Source organism: Microchirus variegatus (assembly GCF_963457635.1).
Source record: "Microchirus variegatus genome assembly, chromosome: 5".
NCBI classification, from domain to species: Eukaryota; Metazoa; Chordata; class Actinopteri; order Pleuronectiformes; family Soleidae; genus Microchirus; species Microchirus variegatus.
This window is the reverse complement of record NC_139806.1, coordinates 14,160,777-14,179,472: the sequence shown is the minus strand read 5'-3', so window position 1 is coordinate 14,179,472 and position 18,696 is coordinate 14,160,777. Positions and strand designations below refer to the sequence as shown.

General features: G+C 41.5%; 1 protein-coding gene across 1 annotated transcript; it reads right to left on the bottom strand.

Moving 5' to 3' along the window:
• Positions 1-1,034: 1,034 nt before the first annotated feature.
• On the bottom strand, positions 1,035-17,888 carry LOC310927590 (nuclear receptor ROR-beta-like). Its single transcript, XM_083889911.1, has 10 exons — positions 17,422-17,888; positions 8,963-9,048; positions 8,581-8,722; positions 6,824-7,348; positions 5,743-5,864; positions 5,410-5,542; positions 5,054-5,161; positions 4,749-4,859; positions 3,743-3,855; positions 1,035-3,443 (listed from the first exon to the last, which is right to left on the bottom strand). Exons 1-10 carry the CDS (start codon positions 17,426-17,428, stop codon positions 3,282-3,284), a joined length of 1,509 nt encoding a protein of 502 aa, XP_083746037.1. The 5' UTR covers positions 17,429-17,888; the 3' UTR covers positions 1,035-3,281.
• Between the last annotated feature and the right edge of the window lie 808 nt (positions 17,889-18,696).

Sequence of the window (18,696 nt, the reverse complement as noted above, 5' to 3'; positions counted from 1 at the left end):
TCATAATAAACCTTGATGCCTTTTTCAATGAGATATAGTGACTTAAAGTGTGCTACAATGTCCATTCAATGCGGACATGTCCTCACGACCTAATAAATGGACATGATGTACATAAACTGTTGATTAACAGTACATATATAGTCAAATTACCTTCAATGAAATGTCATTTCCATCCTGTATAAATGCGCGAACCCAGATATTAAGTCAATGTAGATCTGCAATGTGCACTTTTATTTACGTTATTTGTTTTGTTATTATTTGTTTGTTGTTGTTAAAAGTGCAGATTGCAATTATGTTATAAACAGTAAATGAATACAGTATGTAGTATGCAAAAATAAATTAAACATTTTATGTATAATTTATTTTTGCATACTACATACTGTATTCATTTGATGGCATATTATGCCTTCATCAGCAGGTTTTCTTTAAAGGTGAAGTAAGTAGTTTATAGTGTCATCTAGAGGAGAGGCTGAAACTTACAACAAAGAACTGCTGCTCTGCTCACCCCCTCCCTAACCTGAGCGCTACGGTATCCGCAGCTGGTCAAATGTCGTCCTCGTCGTCTATCTCCGTGTCAGCAGATGAGGTTCGTGAGGCGAGGGAGAGGGCGAGAGAGTGGAGGTGGGACTTCCGCTAAAAGTAAAGAGACGCTTGATTTGTTCTCTCGCGTTTGTCCTTACACCTCCGGTAGAAACATGGCGTCTCGTTGCTAACAGTGGCTATGCAACCGCGGCCCGTGACCATGTTATTTAACATGACTTTTTGAAACACTACGAAAATGAAACAAAAACTATTATACAGTGACTAGACAATGCAGGAGCACATAATATGTATACAAAAGTGGATTTTGGGTTATATAAACCCATAAATACTACACATTGTCCCTTTAAATAAGACTCAAACCTTTCAAAAGAAAAAGAAACAATTTATTACATTCTTAAAACCACACATACCATACAAGGTATCCCATTGGACAATATAGTATATCGAGCTGTGTGACTCAAGTTACTTTTGGACTAGTAATATACCTCTTGTACATTTTGTCAAACAGAAAGAGAAGGAAGACAAACTTCTTTTTTGTTTGTTTGTACATTTCCTAATCTTTCTTGAATTAAAGAAAAACAGATCACAGACTTTACCAGACATAAGTGGAGACATGTAAAGAAAGAGGTGGATAAACGGCGGAGAAATCAATTAAAATCACAGCAAAAATAAACATTAAACCCAATAATTAAATTTTTTTGAACTCTAACTGATTCATTTAATTTCTTTAATTTTTTTATAAATTTCTTAAATGTAATGTTACAATATTGGGACCAACGGAAAGGGCTTTGACACTTTGTAACATTCACAAAAATAGAGCTTACATCCACAGTGATCATGGTTACGGGTCTCATCTTAGGTGCAAATGTGTGAGGAGTACAAGGTTAAAAGACGACGCCGGTAATAAAAGGGTCGAGAGATTACAGCTGGCTCCCTGAGTGGCAAACAGCATGTCCTCAGACTCTGCTCAAGAACTTCACAGTTACCCAAGTAAGACCATATCATTATCTCAATGCATAACAAAAAATTTTTTTATTTATGTACATGATTAAAAAAAAATGTTTTGGGTGCCACCTTGTGAGAGATGAGGAATCAAAACATAAACAAAAAATAATAAAAACAGACTGAAAACTGCTGAGTCTTACTGGCATTGAGGCCCAACTCAGGGGGCAGCTGGTCGCTCTGTCTGACCGCAGACTCGTGTCCAGTGAGAAAGAGGAAAGTTTAAGTGCTTGGTATTCAGTCAAGTGCTGGGTTTTGGACTAAAGGAGAAAGGAACAGCAAATGTACAAAATAATACAGTTGCTCCAGCCAGCAAAGCGGGCTTACGATACATATAATGGACCATTGTTGTTCCGGCTTTAAACCAACCAACATTATGAGTGAAAGGTAATTGTATCACACCTGTTCTTCTGACTGCTGGTTAGAAACAAGGGCAGTGTCCCCTTTTATTCTAGAGTTCATGAAGTCATCGTTTCCTTTAGTGTCGTGTTTGTCCTCTTGGAGAAGCAGCCAAAGTGCAAACTGAAAGCTTTCCACTTTAAATGCAAGACACGGGGCTAATGTTTTTGTTTGTTTGTTTGTTTTTGCCCTTGTCCGGTCACACTGCGTCCCCTGCTGTGTCGCATCTGCAACAAGTGTCCACCCCATCACTCTTGTGATGACTGCAACCCAAATTACCGTCGGGGCAAGAAGGAGTCATTGCCACAGAAACCTGAGAGTATTTGTCATGAGAGGAAAAAAAAAAAAAAAAAAGTCAAGAAAAAGATTTGAGTCCACCTTCCACATCCGTCTTCTTCCTCCTCCTCTGCGTCATACTGTCCACTCTTCTCTCTCTCTCTTTCTCTGTCCTCCTGATTGAACTGAACACACACGTTCCACCTCCATATACTTATATAATCATCTATTTACATTCTTATTTAAAATAGTTGTTTATAAATGTGTATATAAATTAAAGATACATTTTAATCTTGTCCTGTCTCTAAGTGGCATTTACAAGGAAAGGGGTGCGTGGGACTGAGGTTTCTCATTGCGATACAAGAGCCTACAAAAAGGCAGCACCGAACACCATCTGTCTGTGCGTGTGTGTGAAAGTGGTCTGCAGCTGATGGAGTTCAGCCTAAGCCAAGAGTCATAGTATATGTCCGTGTGTTTCTTGTTATGACTCATGGTCTTGGTCCCTAAGTGATGGTCAGATATCGTCTGTGCGGATTCAAATGTGAACCACACTCAGATATTTTAAGAGAGTGTAAGTATCGACTAAGAAGCTGTATCGATAGTGAGACCTGTCCGCGTGAATGTGACTTTGTTCTAACACTACGAGTGTCTCATACATTCACTCTTGTTGCGTTCTGGCTTGTGCATTGGTGCTTATCAATGAAGTACATTCATAACTGTTTGGGTGATCCACAGTGGATCCGATCATCTTTAACGAGTGCAAGAGCTCGGGAGCTGTTACATGCAAAGTGGGCTGTGTGTTGTTGTTTTTATTACGGTGCCCATCCGCGTGTTTGTTAATGCTACAATATGGCGAGGACTATGGGCATGTGCAGTGTAAGGTGCTTTGCCTGCTGGGAAAAGTGGAGGACTACTTTGGGATCATTGGAGTGTTACAAGTCCTGGATTGTCTCTTAACTGTGCTGGTTGTTGAGCTTGAACATCTCTATCCTTCTTTTGTCTCTCCTTTTGCTTCCCTACCTCTCAATAAACTCCATCTCTCTTTTTTTTTTTTAATTTGTCTAACTGTTGGTGGAGTCCGGCAGAGACATGTCACTGCCAAAAACTTCCCGGTACAGTGGCGGGAAACTGTAGGCGGTGTCTGGGTGGACCAAGCGGAAAAACTCCAGTTTGTCGACGTGGAGGTTACAGATAGACTTCATTATTGGCAGCTTGGACATCATCTGTGGGGAAAGAGGCAGTTATAAAAAGGTACATTTCCATGCTTTTTTAAAACAAATCTATTTGATTTGTGGTATACTAAAGGATCAGTGTGTAGGATTTAGCAACATCTAGGGGTGAAGTTTGCATCTTGCAGCCAAATGAATCCTGGTAAAAACATGGCAGACTACATGGAAGAGAAAGGGTTCTTATCAAATGTCTGCTGATAGAGCCCCCCAAATTCTACACACTGATCCTTGAATCACCTATTTTTTTTTTAATTTGCAGAGCACATGCAGTTCTAGTGATTGCTTGTCTTTACCTTGTCCAGTTTCTCGTCAGAAGCGCCGCTCTTTTGCAGACTGTGCTGCAGAGCCAAGTAGACTTTCTCCTGAAGTTTCTGAACCTTTTGTCCTTCTGTCAGCCAGTGTCGTTCTACAGGAAACAAATGATGAAGCCTTCAAATACAATTCCTCTTTTTCTCCTTAAGTACCTTTAAGATTTGAAATGTACTACTCTAAACCAAGACTATTCAACTTAAGGCCCAGGGGCCAGCACCGACCCTTTAAGCAATTTGGACCGGCCCACAGCCCATTAACCCATAAATAATGAATGTATTATTAAAAAGCGAATAAAACTGTAGCGTTGCCTATTTCTGGCACTTTGCGACACTTTGCGTCCCTTTTTGGCCAATACTAGTACAGCTGTAATTGTAGGCAGTCTATGTATGGACCAGAATATTTTGCACTATGAGCCAACTGTAGCAATTGTACCTGAATATTATTGGTACTGTTACTTATATTTCTGCAAAAATAGCCTATTGTGGCCATTGCACCTTAATGTTGTTTATATTGTTACCTCTAATTTAAGAGCCAACTGTGACTGTTCTACCCGAATGTTGGTGGTACTATAATTGTTACCTTTTTGCACAAAACTAGCAGCCATTTTAATAAATAAGTGCTAAATAATTTATAACATTTTGTATCCGTTTACTGTATATGCAACACAAAATAGTAGTACAGGGGTTGACCGGCCAACTGGCTGGACATCCTTCCGAAAAGTTGGCCCTCCGTAAATTTTAGTTGAATAGGCCTGCTCTAAACCTTGTAACACAGAAACAACAGTGACATAATCTGCAATAATAACCTGAAAACATGCTGCATTATTTATGTTAAAAATAGACAAGCTTGTTGCTCTTGAATGTCAGTGTGACCGTGGTTGGCGAGGAACACAGCAGCCCTGCTATCATCCTGCGAGATAATTGGTGCTCTCTTTCTGTTTACGAAAAGTGTTTGCGAGTGACAAAGGGGAAATGGAAGAATAATCACCAGGTGATAGAAGTACAGCAGCGCTAAACAAAGCCATCTCTTCATCAGACAGCTGTAGATGGCAGAGTCCTTTTCCGAGGTCGAACACGGCGCTGACCAGGTCATCGCAGCCTACACAAACACAGATGACATTTTAATTAACCGTCAAAAACAACAGCAGGGTGACACCAGAGTTGACAATGTTATAAGACTAATCTGCGCCGACCTACATGGAGTGCGATTTCCTTCTTACATAGGGTGTGACACTGTCAGTTATCCAACTCTTTTACAGATCACATAATCGCATGATCACATCTGATACTCACCGAGGGCTTTGAAGAGCAGAGGAGTGGCAAACTTTCCGTTGAAGAAAATGCTGCTGTTGTTGACGTTGAACGCTCGACACATGCGGATCAGCAGGACCTCCAGGCAGCCTGAGAGGTCAGCCACAGATGTGGAGAGAGATGGAGAGATGATAAATAAAAATATAAATAATATGGACGACCATTCAGGATTTGAACAAGTTATAGAGTAAACAAATTGAGTTTAAGTTGAACCAGGTGTTTGTTGGAAGGTTGGAAACACAAAAACAAGAAGGAACTAAAGTAAAGTCTCACATTACGCTTACTTATGAAGAATTAACTGTGTTAATTAAGGAGCAAGTATTTTACTGTGCACTGACCTGCTTTCAGCAATATAATCTGATCATTCTGGCACAGGTCCATGAAGCCTGCAATGCGTTTGGCAAACTCCACCACGTACTGGATGGCATTGGTGATGTGGTGGGCACAGTCCTGCCACATCCACTCAGCTGACTGAACCAGTGACATAAGTGGGAGAAAAAAAAAAGAGGACATAATCAGTTTCAGTACTCGCACTGACCGAGCTGAAGAAGATTTCAATATTTATAGCAGATATTCTACTTAAGTATTGAAAAAAATGAACCTACACAGACACACTAATGTGTTTTAGGTTTGACAAAATGCCAGTAAAGTCTGTGTGTTACTGTATGTACCTTGTTCTGAAAAGCGCGGGTTTCCTCGGGTGTGTATTGCACCCAGGTGAATCTCTTCATGTCTTCGGCACTGTGCTGACACGTCTCCAGGTGAGACTTCACGATGCTCTGAGTGATGCGCTCTGAAACAAAACACACACACACACACACACACACACACCCATTAAAGCAATTTGACAAGAGTGGGAGTGCTGTTGTACAGTTGAATATCAGCACGGCCGTGACATCTTATTTTTTTATATTGAGTATCTTCTCCACTACCTTGATGCGTTATATCAAGCAGCCAAAATATTTACAGACTGCTTCTTTGCAGTTGGTTGTAGTTGCCAGTGTCTATTAATACGTAAAATAAAATGCAAATGCATTGGCGGTCCCTAGAGACTCTATCTTTGAAAATGCCTTATCTTTGTTATCTCTTTAAATACCACTTCACCATCATCTCCCAAATTAAATGTATAAAAGTATCTCAATGTTGCATTCATACCCATAATACCCAGCTTACACTAGTGCCTAAAGTGGGTTTAATATGCAATATTATTATGCATTGGGGACAAATGTAAATTGCTGTTATAATAAACTAAACACGTGCATTAAATGGCTTATGATGAAAGGGTTTATTATCCCTGAACTACTAAGTCAGTTTTAACGTGAATCGTTTTTAAAGAAGAGTGAAGTTTGCATTAAATGTACACTACCGTTTAAAAGTTTGGGGTCACTTAGAAATGTCCTTATTTTTGAAGGAAAACCGCTTTTTAAAAATTAATCTAACATTAAATGAATCATAAATACACTCTATACATTGTTAATGTGGTAAACAACTATTCTAGCTGCAAACGTCTGGTTTTTAATGGAACATGTACATAGGTGTATAGAGGCCCATTTCCAGTGTTCTAATGGTACATTGTGTTTGCTAATCGCGTTAGAAGACTATTGGATGATTAGAAAACCCTTGAAAACCCTTGTGCAATGATGTTAGCACAGCTGAAAACAGTTTTGCTGGTTCTTTGACGAAAGCAAAATTTGAAGGGCAAAACTATTATTTTGAATAAAAATCATTATTTCTAATCTTGTCGGTACTCACCAAGGTCTGTTATTGAGCAGTCATCAGGCAGATGCTCCAGCAGCACATGTGTGTGTCCCAGCAGAGGGTGTGTGTGAGAGTGTGTATGCAGGAGCTGTATCCCTTTGCTCTCCGTCACATCCATTAGCGTCTGCTGCGGGGAATTCTGATTGGACAAGGACGAGGAGGAAGAAGAGGACGACGAGTTGGAGGTGTTTCCAGTGCTGGCTCCTCCGCCGAGCAGGTCCAGGCTGCAGTACTCGCTGGCCTCCTCGGGAGTCAGCGGCAGGTCGAACAGGTCCGGTAGCGCTGCAATGTCGTCGAGGTCACTGAGGGCAGAGCTGGAGCCGCCGCTGCTGTAGGACCTGCTCAGACCCTCCTCGCCATCCTCGCCATGACCGCCACAGCCTCCATCCTCCCTGGGTAAGGACAGAGTTGTCGTGCCCTCTCCTCCTGAGCCCACACACTCCTGGGACTTCTGGTGCTTCTGCACTTCAGCATAGAGGCTGTCGCGCTGCTTCTTTGACATACGACCAAACTTCACAGCTGTACAGAGGAAACACATTTGATTACAGCGAGTCTGCCATGTCCATTATTATTGGGTGCACTTTGACTGACTAAAAAAACATCCGCGACTGGGAGAACAACCTTGTCCAAGAGCTCCGTTTGAGTTCTGGAGTAGCGCGGTGTGTGGTTGGCTTTCACTTGTGCTGCTGCTTCAAACATTTCTCCACTTCTATACTGCACACCACACAAGCAAAGCGAAGCACCCACAATGCAGTTTGGCAACACTCGCTGCTCCATTCAAAGTGGGTTTCAGTTTACACCTCTGCTGCGTAAGGGAAGCGTTTATGTGTAGAACAGCGGCAGCACAAGAAACCTTTATCCCGTTAAACCTTTAAACCATTAAATTGTGAATCCTTTCATCGACATTTAATCACGGTTTTAATGTAACGGACGTTTGTTTATACATTCTAGGGGATGTTTTTGCGTTTGTCTGTCACTATACTTACTCGTTAATATCTATAGCTCTTCCCTGAAGTGAACTCTAAGATATTCTTGTCTCGCTTAGGTTTCCTTCTGTCACCTTATCCACAAGTACTGTATGTTCCAGTCCCAGCACGATGACAGCTCTTCTACCCGTCAGTCTACATATATGTTTATATATATTTGTTTTGGTGTCCCTTTATTGCACCAGCTCAAGAAAATCATCCCTGCGCACACACACACACACACACACACACTGCTTTCCATGACTTGAGAGGACATTACATCGAGTGCGTTTATATGCACGCTAAAAAACTGATTATTATCTGGGTTTTGTAGTTATCTGGTTATTCAAGTGCTCATGTAAACAGAATAAACTGATTTCATTATCAGTTTATTGCCGTTATCAGTTTTTGAAAAACCTGTTTGACACACCTAGGTTTCTGTCAATAATCTGATTTCTTAAAGACATGTATACACCTTACACCTTAAGCGGTTTATTCCAGTTACCCGATTATTGCCAGTAATCAGTTTTTTAGTGACTTACTAACCGTAACCTCAGCCTAACTTTAAAACATTTATTCTCCTTAAAATGTAGTCATTAAACATTATAGGGACTTGGTTTTCCCAATAAGGAAGACACGTTTCCATAATGTGACTATGTAACCAACATAAGGAATACCAGGTACACACACACACACAGAGTCGCTCTGAAGAAGCCTGCCACGTGTAAGTTGAAGTCGCATATATAAGTAAATGACTTGATTTCAGTGCGTTCTGAGTGTGTTTACCATCTCTGCTCATGCCCAAAGCCAGACACTTCTGTAGACGACAGTGTTGGCAGCGGTTGCGGTTAGTTCGGTCGATTAGGCAGTTCCTCTGGCGGGAACAAGAGTACATGGCGTTATTCTGCTGGCTGCGGCGAAAGAAGCCCTGGGATACAAAAGCACACACACACACACATAGACATTATTGTAAATGCACAGCTATGATGAAATAGGTTGATTAAGGCTACATCCATACTATGACATTTTCTTTTGTGTTTTCAGATAAAAAAAAAAAACGGCGAACAGAAACAAAAATGGTAAAAAAGTTAAAGAAAGTGAACTTTGACTTTTGACTAACCCTAACCCTATGGATGTAGCCTAAATGTCTGCATTTCATCCTCCTCACCTTGCAACCTTCGCAGGTGATGACTCCATAGTGGATTCCTGAGGACTTGTCCCCGCAGATCTTACAGGGGATGACCTCGATCTGAGCTGCAGAAACACACACAGAAGAGAAAAAGAGTGATGATGAAAGAGGTCAAAGAACCCTTGGCTCACGTCACTCAAATGCTGTTTACAAAGTCGCATGTTTGACAGCACTAAGTCACTGTGTGGAAGGCTGCCAAAAAATATTAATATATAACTACACACAAGTCGTTCAGACATAACACACTTGCCCAGAAGCCCTTATGTGACATTTAATCAGTGTCTACTTCTCTGTGATGAGACTAGTCGGAATTACTGATTAGATCCAAGATTAAAAATGTACTCTTCTGTACAACATAAAAGCCCTGATTGATTCATTTATTTATTAGTCTGGATGAGAGAAGAGTTTAAAGTAGAAACTTTTTCTCTGTTGTATTTACAAGGATCTCTTTATCTTTCTGGTGAAACTCATGTTTGTGCTCATATTTTACAAGCTTTAAGAAAAAAGTATTAATCATAAGCATCCTTTTATTTTCTTGTTTTGCTCCGACCCTCCAGTGAATCAGTTCAGACACCGTTTTGTTTTGTCAATCTCTCTGTTGTTATACTGCATAATTCTGTTTCCTCCCGTTTTAAACTTGATAAAAAAAATGACAGTTGGTCCTTTGTATCTTCTGCAGTTCTTGAAAAGGTTCTCTGTGTGCCTTTATCTCGTCACAGTCAGACAACCCTATCTCCATGTACTCCGAAGGCTAAAAAAAGGCAATTTTCTGCCAGCGACTGATACAACACGTGTTGACAATATGAGTTTTGTCTCTCTCTCTCTCTTTGAGTTTCAGATCTGAACTCACATTTTTGTTAAGAGTATTGACGGCATCTGACTCAACATACAGCATCAGTTCAGTCTTTATAGTAAAAAACATGCTTCATTTCCTGGAGTGATCACATCTTCCTCCTAATCCTGTTCTTCTTCTTAAATATTTTTGCTCCCATCAATCAGTGATTGTTTTGTCCTTCCTCATTTTTCATAGTGTGTTATAATCTCTGAACTTTTTTCCGTGTTTTTTGGTATAACACAGGGTCATAATTAGGCCCTCCTCAGATTGTTGATTTTGTGTATTGACTTTTGTGTATTGACTTCCGCAAGTTGAGAGCGTGATAATCGACACTTTAGAAACCTAGCGGATCAACACCTGCCTGAATCCTTCACTTTGCATTGGAATAATGGGGGGAAAAATACAGCAAGTGATACAGGATGCAACAATGAGGCTCCAGAACAAACTTGCTGAGCTACTGATGCAGACAAACGGCGTCACAATAAAGACGGGGGAGAAGTTAACTTGTTCTGAACTGTTTGGCTGCACCCTGCGTGTGGGCCCCATGAGGGAACAGAGTACACAACAGATAGAGAATCACATGATGTTTGCACATATGACAAACACACACAAGGGCTCCTTCTTTCCTCGTTCCAAGGGGGGGAAAAAAAACACAACAGCAGTGATATCGTAAAAGATACATGCCTCTCGCCTGTTTATGCAATCTTTATGCTCATTTCGCAAATCTGTACTCGCAGCTCCTCTGTGCCGTTGGCGTGGCGTGCGGAAAACCACTTACAGATCGAGACACTTGGAAAACACAACTTTCCACCTCCTTTTTCCCCCCTTTAATGGCACAGTCGGCTGTCTCTTCTCTAAAACTGTAACTTAAATACTCCAACTGATCTGGGCAGCTGCAGGCATGCAATGGAAAAATATCCCCCTCCCCTCCTCCTCTCTTCCTCTCAGGTTCCCCTCCCTCCCTCCCTCCCTCCCACATCACTGGATTATATAACTCTTGTCTGTGAGCATTCTTCACAACGCTCATTCAGAGCTCACTCTAGCAACACAGAGAGACCCCGCCCTCCTCAGACTCGCTCTTCCCCACTGGTGAAGCACTCCTCTCGCCTCCTTGTTATTGGCCGAGTGGCTCGTCACTCGGGCGCTGTAGCCTGTCAGCTCATGTGGACATTCTGTCCCACTGACACACTTTCCCACTGCAGGGGGAGAGGGGAGGCGGGCGGAAGGCGCAATCCCGGCTCTCCACAGACCAGTTTAAGGTGGAACCGAACAATGCTCACTCAAGACTTCCCCTATAAAACATTTCCCTGAAGGCCCATGAGCAACACATGAAAATTGGCTACATTACATAAGAGTGAAGTTAACAAAGAGCGGCCATGATAATGAGAGCGGGAAAAACCGCACTTGCCGGTTGAGTAATTACAAGAGACAGACTTTCCATTAATCAGTTTCTGCATCAACTCATGTGTGATGATCGATAACTGTTTCAACCACCTCAGAGTTGGAAACCATGCTTCATGTTGACTGTGACAGCGCTGACTTCACCTGGTCCACTCAGAGAAGACAAACTGCACTCTTGATTTTCAACTATTCAACCCCCCACTCCTCTCTTTGACATTGAGCTTCTGCTTCAACTCGTTCTATTCTTGTCCGCGTGCTGAGAGCCAGAATTACACAGATGCCCAGCCACCCACCCCCAGTCGCTACAACCACATAAACACGCTTCCTCACTCCTCGTCTCTGAGCCTCCGCAGACATCCCATACACAAGCCAGACGCCGCGCACCCATATCCATCTCCCTAATGTTCCCTTAACGTCATTACAGCGTTTATAACCAGATAACGTGATAAAATCATCACGCCCTTAAGCCAATTATCCACATACAGACAATTAATAAGCACAGCACATTACACTGAACGTAGAACAGCCACAATTAAACCATTTTTGGATAATCCGTTAATAATGGTTTGAGTGTTTTTAACAAGCTCTCTCCATATAACAAAGAGATCATTGCCCGCCGCCAGGAGGTATACACTCTTGTAAATAAAAGTGCTAAGTAGAACCATATAAGGTTCTTCGGCTTGTCCTCATAGGAGAACCCGTTTTGGCTCCAGGTAGAACCTTTTTATAAAAGTTCCACCAAGAACCCCTAAAAACCCCTTATTCAGGAAAGGGGTTTTAAAGGGTTCACTGGATCAAAATGGTTCTTACTGGAACCATTAGTGGATCCAAAGAAAAGGTTTTTCAGAAGCAAATGGTTCCAGGTAGAACCTCAGCCCTTGTAGAAGGACCCTTTTGGAACCCTTATTTCTAAGAGTGTATGTTTCCGCCTGTCTGTCTGTCTGACTGTTAGCAACACAACTCGAAAAGTCACACACGGATTTGGATGAAATTCAGAAAAAATTCAGGAAATGTCCGCAGTGGGACCAGGAACAAGTGATTAGATTTTGGGCGTGATCCATACAAGCTGGGTGCCGGTAGGGTGTATTTTGTAGGCACTGAGCTGCCTTGGCAGAGGTCTGCGCTCTCCGAGTGCTTTTCTAGTTTAAAGTGAAGTCAGTTAGTTGCAGCCCAACTGAATAAGAAAATGAGTCCACAATTAAAACTGATTTCAGTGACTGAAAAGTCAATATAACTAACATAGAGCCTAAGGTAACCTACTGACTATCTTAAGTATTAGCAAGACTATAAAAAGTATCTTATATGCACATCTGAGATGCTGAAACCAGTGTAGTTGCTGTATTTGTCTTTTCATAACTTCATTTGAATTGACTAAGTAATTGGTTGATTAATCTACCAAAAACATATGTAAACATATTACCCAATAATATTTAACAAACAATGGTAGCAGCAGGAGCCACACAAATGTTAAAGAAACATTTACTTTTAACCCTAAATATCATGGTTGACCTGTGCTTAGGCTCCAGTCTGAGGCATGTGACCTTTAACTCCCCAGAGAGAGGGAAAGAGTGAGGGAGAGAGAGAGCTGTTAACAAAAATCAATACCAGTTGTTCTTTTTTTGCGATATTATGCACGAATAGAACACACGCAACGCTCAACATTCATCGTCACCCACTGACGCATTAACCTCCACGTGTCAGCAGGAGATGCAGTTTGTGAAGTGTGTAAATACACAAACGACAAACAAGGGAAGGTGTTGTGGCAGGAAGACGACAACAGCAGCAGCATGTGGCACACCCCAAGTCTACAGTTTTTCAATATATAAAGCAGGAACAGGCATTTTACGAGCTCAGCGACAAACATACTGGCCCCATTGTGTTTATCAGCTAAATGTGTAACTGTCTTATCTCTAGAAGCCCAATTCAGAAGGGGTGAGGCAGGGAGAGGAGGGGAGAAATCACTTGCTTTGTGCTTCTAAAGCTTCAATTCTATGTATCTAACAAACAGTCGGTAAATCTCTACACTCTTAGAAATAAAAGTGCTAAGTAGAACCATATAAGGTTCTTCGGCTTGTCCACATCGGAGAAACCTTTTTGACCTAGAACCCTTTTGGAGGGTTCCACCAAGAACCCTTTTTAAAACCCTTTATTCAGGAAAGGGGTTTCAAAGGGTTCTCTGGATCGAAATGGTTCTTACTGGAACCATCAGTGTTACCAAGAACGCTTGAAAAACCCTTTCTTCGGGAAAGGGTTTTTCTGAAGCAAATGGTTCCAGGTAGAACATCAGCCCTTGTAGAAGGACCCTTTTGGAACCCTTATTTCTAAGAGCATAACAAAACCGCGCTCTCAGACAGTGTGTCCGTAGGGTGACTTTTTAACCAACTACAGGTTGTTTGTCCTTGCTTATTTCACGGAGATGTGTGCATGACTCGGAGCTCGCTCGGCAGCATCGTCAAATAATGTTCATGAGAAGACAAGACTTTGAGACGATGTGTGCTCCATGTCTGTACATATTAGCAATGCTGAAGCACCTGTTGTGTCACACCTTGCAGGTGTACGCATGCACAGCGCAGTGTCATGACAATCCACAGCGTTAAAAACCTTATTCTCAGTACATGAATGTTTCGTCCCTCCATATGATTTGAATTTAATTTTTTTTATTTCCATATTATTTGATTAAGTCTGTTTACACTGCGTGTGTCTGACTGAATCCAAAAACAGTAACCGGTCATGTTGATTAAGTTTTAAACCTCCTTGGACATCATGTATCACTATCACTATTTCACATTGGGCTGTTTCCATCCCAATGTACTCAAATATATTGGCTCTATTTTAAAAGATGCAAATACCAGAGCTGAGGCCAAGCTGAGGCCCACAACAGGGGGATTCTGAACAGAGCTAAGAATTTCCATAGGCCTCCTGTCATGGGTGCCTACAGTATGTATGACTCCTGTGAGTCTCATGATCCTCTGCCATTGTTTACGCGCAGCGAACAAAGCGAAAATTTGTTTTCGGAGCTCAAGACACGTCTGTCAACATGTCAAAAACACCTGTAATGACTCGACAATTCGGAGGAAGAGCTCAAATGTACATGTTCAAACGAGGACACAAAGGCTGACGCCGTTCTAGCTGATTGAATAACCTATATTTTCACTGCTGCGGAGTAAGAAATGGCTGGAGATTGTTTACCTTTGGACATCCTGACAGAGAGGGAACCTCCCTCCACCAGAGGCCCCTCTACTTCCCCCTGCTTCCCTCTTCACTCCTTCCTTTGCCTTTTTTAGTGCAAAGCTCAACGCACTTCATCTCCTCTTCTGAAACTAACCAAATAAAAAAATTTCTTGTGAGGCTGCATTTGAACTATTCTTCTCTAGTCATATTACCAATCGGTCGATTATATCTGATCCCTGTCTTTGACGAGTTTGAGGAGCTTTCACAGGCTGTGAATGTACAAGTGAAAACTAAATGCAAATGTATATGTTTTCATCCGCTGCTTTGAAGTAGTTTAGCTAAATGAGCAGTAGGTGGTGCATAATGTAAAGTGTGTTTCACCACAGAAGAAGGATAAGAAGATGTAAACTGATTAAAACCTAGGCACAAAGTCACGTCTTGTTGCCGTTTCCCCATCTATTGCTGCAGTGTTATCTGAGTGTAAGAAGCTGCAGTTTCCTCATCATGTCCCTCAAACATAAATCACTTGTATTAAAGCTCAAGTGAGTAACCTTTAGGAGGGTTTACAGGCAGAAATGTAATTTACTGCTGTTTTTTGACCTAAATGTCATCATCAAATGTCACGTTGTTATTAAGGTTTTCAACTTCTTTGTGATGTGAGGCAAAACAGTTGATAGCAATAATTTGCACTGTGCGTAAACATTACCATATATACTGAACCTGGGTTGTAATGATACTGAAGAAAATATTATCATACGCAAAAGTCTCAAGTCGCAAAAATACTCAAGATGTATTTTAGAAATGCTATAATACAGATTAATTATTGGAAAACAGTTAAAATACAGGAAAAGTATATGTCATTTTAAAGAGTAATAAGCTCCTTATTCTGAGTCTAACTCCACACAACAATGCCAAGAAGTGGGCTGAGAACTGGGGGGGGGGGGGGGGTGCAGTGCAGCGGTCGTGCTCTGGTGTTGAATTTGACACCCGTTTTAGCTGAGTGGAAAATTCCCACCGCAGGTGCTCAGTGACACGAGCTTTTCCACCTATACATTTCTAGCACTACTTGGCTCGGCACGGCTCGACTCCTACACAGCTCGGGTACCAAGCATACCATTTTAACCATTACCATTATGGGCGGAAGGGCCATCACAGCATGGTTGCACATAACTGCTGTGACGGTTGTTTTCGATGTTTCGAATCATTACAATCAGTTAATTAAAATGATTAGTGAAGTACTTCCTGCATGACTGGAGCACAGACTCCGTGACAGCTGTGATGCAGCTCATAATCGCTGGCTTTCAGTATAGTTCTCCTCCTAAATATGGAGATTTTAGACATTTTATTGTCTTTTTTTTTTTTTGTCTACACTTCGGCATTGTTGGGTTTGAGTCTTATGTCAGATGTTGTGCTCATGATTCTTCCAGTGACGAACACCCTGTGACCGATCAGTGGCCGGCAGTCTGATGACGTCACATTTCAGTATCGGCTCAGCTCAGCTCGCTTGGAACCTCGCCTAAGCAGGTACTTAAAAAAGCACCAGGTGCTACCGCTAATGAAAAGGAAATTAAACTAAGTAGAGCTGAGCCGTGCCTTAGAACTGGAGTGGAAACTAATTCATGTTCCTGGTAAAAACTGTGTGTTTGCCCTACTTTTTTCAAAAAGCATCTGCTGTGAGTGAAAAAGGTCGACCAGGTTATACGTGAGCATTACATACACATGCTATATACGTTGTATATTTTATTATTAATAGCCCTATATACTATACCTATAAGTATGTTAGAATACATGTATAATCACATTAGAATAAGCCTTCTATATGTACTTTAGGCACAAGGGCCATCTTGCACAGCAGTCTCGCCACTAGATGTCACCAATTCTTAGACTCTGTACTTAATAAAATGCGGTTATTTCAACATTTTTCATTATTTCCCCACCTAGCCACGCTGCTACTGCCAAAGTTCAAGTTCAGCCGGGAACCGCACAAGGCGATGTATACGTCTGGAGGCACGGCGCTTCTCAGAGCCGATCCCCCTCCCTCTGCTGCCAGGGCTGTGTAAATGTTGGGTGACATAACTGGGTCAGTGGAACAGCCAAGTCCCTCTCCCTCTGTACACTCACACAGCCGACCATGCTGGCACAGCCATCCCCCCCTTATTTTTTATTATCATCATTATTATATATTTATTTGAAATCAGTGGTGCAAATAAAAAGTTCATTCACATCTCCAGGAGTGATTTACCATTAGAATCAATACAGTAGTGATTATATTTGAGCATGATATATAAATGATTATTTATTATTCTCTAAAGTGAAATGTGCCTGATTAAAACTATTTGCTTTTTGGAGAAGAAGAAAAAAAAAATCCACTTAACAAGAAACTCGATAAACTGGACTAACATCACGATTACATAATTCAAGTTTTGGCAAACAACAACCTCCACTCATGCCCCTCCCTCTCCTTATTGCATAACATGGATCTCCTGCTCAAATACACAGAGGGACACTCTCTCAGGTGGGAAATCAATTGATATTTCTGCAAAAACAGCACTAAAACAACAGTCCTTAAAGGGGATTTTTATAATTAATCATAATTATTATGATTTTCATTGATGTAGCGCGTTAATGCAATAGAAACATATAGCTCAAAGTGCTTGAATATAACATAGATAACACGGTTATTACTGTGTTTAAAACAAAAAAAAAGACTGTGTGCGTGTGCGTGTGCGTGTGCGTGTGTGTGTGTGTGTGTGTGTAGGGGAGTTGCATAACAGTGCATGCTGAAGTAGAGAGAGTGGCCGAGCATGCTCCTACTTCTGCTTCAGCTGCAGCCTCGGGCTCTGTGCACAGATAATCCAGTCATGAAGGGATTATTGCGCACTGGGGAGGAAAACAGGCGCACTCGAAATCCGTGTGCGCGCACATGTGCCGCCGCTTTAAGACGTTCAACATGAACAACACAGTAATAATAATAATGATAATAATAATAACGGTGTTGAAGTTCAAACAAACACGCACAAAGTCCACTAACCTCTCATGGTTGACGGTGTCTTCTCGGCTGATTGGGGACGGTGAGGACTGGACTACATGTGGCTGTGACTGTGTGTGACAGCGCAGAGACTGAGGGAAGCGCACACACACACACACTCACGCTGGATCTGTCAACATGAACTTGGTCCCGGCTGCACACACACACACACACACGCACACGCTTCTCCTAAAGCACGAGCAAAAACGGAAAAAAGAAAGGAGGAAAACTGCTCTGCTTTATCGCTCTGTCAAATCCGAGCAAAATAGAAGAATGTAGAAAGCCTCTCTGGTTCTCATCGTCAGTGTCTCGATCGGCGCAGAGTGGAACTTTTTCTTTTCTTTTCTTTTCCTTTTTTCTTTTTCTTTTTCCCTTTGACAGAATAGTCCCACGGTGGACGACGTTGTTCTCCCCCTCCTCCGCTGTGATTCTCCGCCTGCTTTCCTCTCAGTCTACCCTGCTAACCTACTTTCTCCAAGCGTGGACTCTCTCTCTCACATGATCTCACCGCCGACAGATCCTCTCTCACATCACTCGCGGGCGCGCGCCGTCGGGAGCGAGCTTAAGGTGGCTGAGCAAATGATTGACTGGGCCAGAGGGGTCTCCCCCCCCTCCCTTACCCCACAAAATAATCAAATAAACAAATAAATACATAAGAAAGGCAAGAAATGTTTTACTTTTTAAATTAATTACTACAACATTTTGTTTACAGTGTTTTCAGAGGTGAAAAGAGTACTGAAATACTCTATTCTGTTCTATAAAAAACCTTTACAAATAAATGTGCTGACAGAATAACACACAGTGTGTCAGTCCAAACGGGTCAAAGGTCACAAACGCTTAAACTTTACCCTTCGTCAATCGCGTCAATTCATCTGTCCTTGTCATTTTTAAAATTTATTTAAACTCAGGCCAACATTTTTTTTCACTCAGTAGTAAAGTAAAAGTACACATTTTAAATCTACTCAATTAAAGGCGCCATATGTAAGAATGTGACCAAAAACGGTTACTACACTCAAATTCAAGTCTTTTAGGTTTAGTTTTCTCCGCCATTGTAGCTCAGACGTAACTGGCAACCCGCAAAACATAAACATGATTTGCAGTCTGCAAAATATATTTTTTAATGCGAATATTTTGTCTGTACTGTTGTTGTTGATGAGTTCAGTTTGTTATATGAACATTATTCCTGAGTGTCTGTGACATATTAGGAGGATTTTAGCTTTAGATTTATTACATAATGGACCTTTAAAAGTAAAGCAAGTAAATGTAATTCAAGTATAC

Excerpts from the sequence above, each read along its gene's own strand:
- LOC310927590 (XM_083889911.1), bottom strand. Across the intron at positions 8,723-8,962 it reads TCACCTGCGAAGGTTGCAAG|GGCTTCTTTCGCCGCAGCCA; the intron begins GTGAGGAGGATG and ends TTTGTATCCCAG. Across the intron at positions 5,162-5,409 it reads GATTATATTGCTGAAAGCAG|GCTGCCTGGAGGTCCTGCTG; the intron begins GTCAGTGCACAG and ends CTGACCTCTCAG.